The following is a 5000-nucleotide window of genomic DNA, read 5'->3' on the forward strand; positions in this document are numbered from 1 at the left end:
ACTGATGTCATATGTTATGTTGGATTATTAAATCTAAATATAAAGGCACATAAATCTTTATAAATGATTTTGCCATAATATATATATATATATATATATATATATATATATCTTTCTACTGGAAGCACAAGACATCAAGTATACATACACCTACACCCACGCACAAATAAGATTAATTACTTGGTTGATGAGTCAAGTGTCTTCCCAATGTCTCTGAAACTTTGTGCCCAATTGCTAAGGAATTTGGTATGGAGAAAGGACCACAAGTTTGATCATCACAGTATTTGGTCTTTGAAAAAGTACAACATTTCTTAGGATGATAGGAGATCTGTCCATGTGCAGAAAGATGCTTTAGCACCACGGTCTTCCCTGATGCCTACTCCTAGTATGTGAAGGACAGAATTTGGACTCGGATTGCAAAAAACCAGAACAGATGATGCTGCGACTTGTCTTGTCCCACATGCTAATTAATCAGTTTATCAACCATGCTGGACTGCCACTTATTCTGTCAACCCTAAAAAGGATAAAGTGCAAAGTTGACTTCAAGAGGATTTGAACACAGGAAGCAGAGAACCAGAACATATAATTTGCCATCATTTGGTATATACATTGCATAACACAATTATATATATATATATATAAGTACACAGAGACACATGTATATATATAGCCTAATAAAATATGACATTTTCTCATAGTCTTTTAATCTATTTTCTATATCTGTCCCTCTACCTCTCTCTTTCTCTGGAAATTGTTGTAATTTCAGTTTTATTAGAAATATATTGTTGTCATTGATGCACATGAGAAGAAAATGTTTATTCCATTTTTGTCTTGTAAAACCAACAACAATTGGAATGATGCATCAAGAGAATTTACTTGTGACAACAATAACAAATGTTGAAACCTTTTGGGTTGACCATGTTGTGATATTATGTCTTTTGAATTTGATGTTAATATCCTAAATTTCTTTGTTTTTATAGATTGCCATTTCACTGGTTACCCTAGTTGCGGACAACAACAAACTGTGCTAACTGTTCTGACCATATTTACATATCTCTCTATTTCTTTCCCTCTCTCTCTTTCTCTCTCCATGAAGCAGGGATGCTGTTACTGCCATCCAGGCACCGAAACAACTCGTCGCTTTTTATGATATTTAGCTTTCTTCCCTTTTTGTCAGTTAATTGTACTAGATGTGGTAACTGGACGCATGTTTGACATCCCATCACTGAAGAGTAGCTCGTCATGTGCTGCTCCTGACTCCTGCGGTATCCACAGTATTGAAATCAACCCCTCACGGACCTATCTAGCGACTGGAGCAGAGACCACAAATGACCTTGCTATATACAAGCTGCCAACGTTCGATCCTCTTTGTGTTGGAGAAGTGAGTATCTTGTTTTATTGTTGAGGATGATGGATTGTATTGGTGACGGTTAAGTAGATTTTAGTTGTTACCGAGTGGCATTTAACCCTTAAGTGTTCAAATTAATATGTCAGAAGTAATCCTTATTCATTTACATTTTAAAAAATTAATCTGGTATTATCTTGTAGCATCAAGATTTGAAAGATGTAATTGTTTATTTTTAGAATGACATTGCAGGGTAGGTGTGAGATACTGGTTCTGGCCAGTTTGAGCATAAAATGAGTAGAATATATGGGCCGGATATAGCCAGTTTAAACACTAAAGGGTTAATTGAATGTTATTTGGTTGTCATTAAGTGGTATTTAGTTATAGCCATTTATGTTTTGAGTTCAAATCTCAACAACACTGACTAAACTTTTAATCCTTCCTGGCTCAATAAGATAAAGTATCCTTTCCTCAAATTTGAAGTCATGTGCTTTGGTTAGAGATTATATTATTATTATTATTGTGGTGAACTGGCAGAATTGGTAGCATGTTGGACAAATGCTAAGCAGCATTTCATCCATCTTTATGTTCTGAGTTCAAATTCCACCATGGTTAACTTTGCCTTTCGTCATTTAGAGATTATTAAAATAAGTACCTGTTGCAAACTAGGGTCAATGTAATTAACTTGTCCCCTTCCTTTAAAATTTCGGGCCTTGTTCCTATATTAAAAAGGATTGTTATTGTTAGTGTTACTATTATTATTATTATTAATATTATTAAGGCAGCGAGCTGGCAGGATCATTAGCATACTGGACGAAATGCTTTGTGGTATTTCGCCCATCTCTATGCTCTGAATTCAAATTCTGCTGAAATTTGCCTTTCATCCTTTTAGGGTTGATAAATTAAATATCAATGAAACATTGGGGTTGATGTAACCTATTATTCCCTTCCTCCCAAAAATTTCAGGCCTTGTGCCTAGAGTAGAAAGGATTATCTTTATTACCTTTCACCCTTTTGGGATCAATGAAATAAGTACCAGATGAATACTGCAGATGATATAATCAGCTAGCCCCCTCCACATTTCAGGCCTTGTATCAATAATAGAAAGACTTATTATTATTATTATTATTACACATTGTTGATTTTTTTATAAACTTTGTTAGTCTTGTGTACATGTAAACCCTCCACAACAACAAACACTCACACACAGACATTCTTTGTTTTGTCCTGTACTGTCCATAATGTTTTTTCTTAATGTAAATTCTTGTGGTTAATAAAGAAATCATTATTATTATTAAGGTGGTTCTTACATTCCTTTCTCCAAAATATGTCAGAAAGCGTGTTAATTTATGCGCCAAACTCCAGCTTCTTTTTCTTCTTCCTCCTCCTCCGATCAGGACACATGCGTTGGTGTTTTCTTCTTCTTCCAATCAGGACTCACGCCATTAGCCACAAAGAATAATCTCTAATTCGAGCCTACTCTAAGCTACTAAGAATGCGTGTGGCAACTTGAAGATCCACCCACCACACGCGATAGACTGGTGGTTGCACGGGTGCGAAAGCTACATTGTTATCCTCATTCCGTAAATTGTGGCTTTTAACGGGTGGAGAGCTGAACCTTCCTGGGGTACAGAGGATTTGCAATCTAGACTAGGGTCTGAAAGTTTACCACACCAAACTGGGTTACACCATGATTCCTCTGCTTTGTGGCAGAAGTAGGAAGAAAGAGTGAGAGAAAGTTGCGGTGAAAGAGTACAGTGGGGTTCACCACCATCCCTTGCCGGAGCCTTGTGGAGCTTAGGTGTTTTTGCTCAATAAACACTCACAATGCCTAGTCTGGGAATCGAAACAGCGTTCTTACGACCGCGAGTCCACTGCCCTAACAACTGGGCCATTGCAACTCCACTCTGCTGTTGTAACTTTTTCCTTAGAGATATCAACCACATGATGCAAAATTTGTTACTGTTCCTAATTTTTTTTGTCAGTGCACTCCTGCAATACAATGAAAACACAATAACATTGCATTGCTGTTCAACAATGTGCAATACTGCAGAAATGCAACACCATAAATGCATATTTTATTTTACTATTTTATGTTTTTTTGTTGTTTTTGTTTTTCTCCTTAGCTGGCTCATAAGGACTGGATCTATGATATGACTTGGTTGACGGATGACACAATAGTAACAGGTTAGTAGAGCCATGTTGTTTCATTTAGCCCTAGGTTGCAATTATGATCAAAAGCATTCCAGCTATTGACCATCATGTCCTTTTTTTTTCTTTTTTTTTTCACACATTGCATATCTTTTCTTTTTACTAGTTTCAGTTGTTGGACTGTGGCCATGCTGGGGCTCCACTTTGAAGGATTCTAGTCAGACAAGTTAACTCCCTGCCCCCAGAACTTTTTTTTTTCCTTTTCTGAAGTTTAGTACTTACTCCACTGGTCTAACCACTAAGTTACAGGGATGTAAACAAACCAGCACTGGTTGTCAAGTGATAGCGAGATGCACAGATGTACACATGTCCTTAACGTCGTTATCGTCATTTAGCTTCTGCTTTCCATGTTGACATGGGTTGAACGGTTTGACTGAAAGTGATAAGCTGGAGAGCTGCACCAGATTTCATGGTTTCTATGGCTGGATGCCCTTCTTTAATGCCAACCACTCCAAAAGTGTAATGGGCGTTTTTTACATGCCACTGGCACAGAACACCAGCATCAGCCATGACTACAAATTCACTTGGCTTGACGAGTCTTCTCAAGCATGCCATATCACCAAAGGTCTCGGTCATATGTAAAAAAAGAAGAAAAAAAAAAGCATCAAAGGTCCTTCCTGTTCCATAGACTCATAAGGCTGGTTTCCTAGATTCTGTGGCATATAAATCCCCTCTCTGAACAGAATGCCAGTCCATTGCTGGATTGCTCCTTTTTGCCAGCTGAGAGTAGACTGGAGCAACATGAAGTAAAATATCTTGCTCAAAAAAACATTGCATTACCCAGTTCGGGAATTGAAACCACAATTTAATGACCATGACTACAAACACCCAAAACTCTAAGCCATGCACTTACACACACACATATCATGTGATAGTTGTAAATGAGTGTCCCTGTCATACAAGCAGTGTCATTCATTTCCAGTGTTCTGTAAGAACATGTCTGGCCATAGGGAAATATTGATATAAATAATATATAAATATATGCATAAGTACAAAGTGAGATAGGGGTTATGAGTGTAACCCACTGTGGGATATCAGTTATCCAATATACTGCTAGTGAAGTACCCAAAAGGCTAATACATAAATGCTTATAACTGCAATGCAATTATTTCCTTTATTGTATTAGATGGGCGAAGGTAAAATATTTTACCTCAAAATCATAATACAAATAAGAAAATGGACTGTAAGTTGATGATTGAAAGGAATCTGTTCCTCCATTTTCTTATTTGTATTATAAATATATGCATATATACATACATATATGTACATATCTACATATATATGTATATATACATGCATATATGGGTACAGGACATCAAAAACACATTGAAAACAATGAGAAACAAAAACATAAAACAAAAACATAGAAACAAACTTTTTTTTGGAATAACGAAAAAATAAATTAAGTCACAGGCTTAACCCTTTTGTTACCGTATTTATTTTG

General features: G+C 36.4%; 1 protein-coding gene across 1 annotated transcript in view; it reads left to right on the forward strand.

Annotated features, from left to right (window-relative positions):
* LOC115217870 (DDB1- and CUL4-associated factor 12) overlaps positions 1 to 5000 on the forward strand; it is a 54823-nt gene that overhangs the window by 27191 nt on the left and 22632 nt on the right. Inside the window, exons 3-4 of the mRNA XM_029787582.2 lie at positions 1178 to 1381; positions 3472 to 3532. Coding sequence (XP_029643442.1) covers positions 1178 to 1381; positions 3472 to 3532 — 265 coding nt within the window. The remainder of the gene's footprint in view (positions 1 to 1177; positions 1382 to 3471; positions 3533 to 5000) is intronic.

Source organism: Octopus sinensis, linkage group LG12 (assembly GCF_006345805.1).
Source record: "Octopus sinensis linkage group LG12, ASM634580v1, whole genome shotgun sequence".
Taxonomy (NCBI): Eukaryota; Metazoa; Mollusca; class Cephalopoda; order Octopoda; family Octopodidae; genus Octopus; species Octopus sinensis.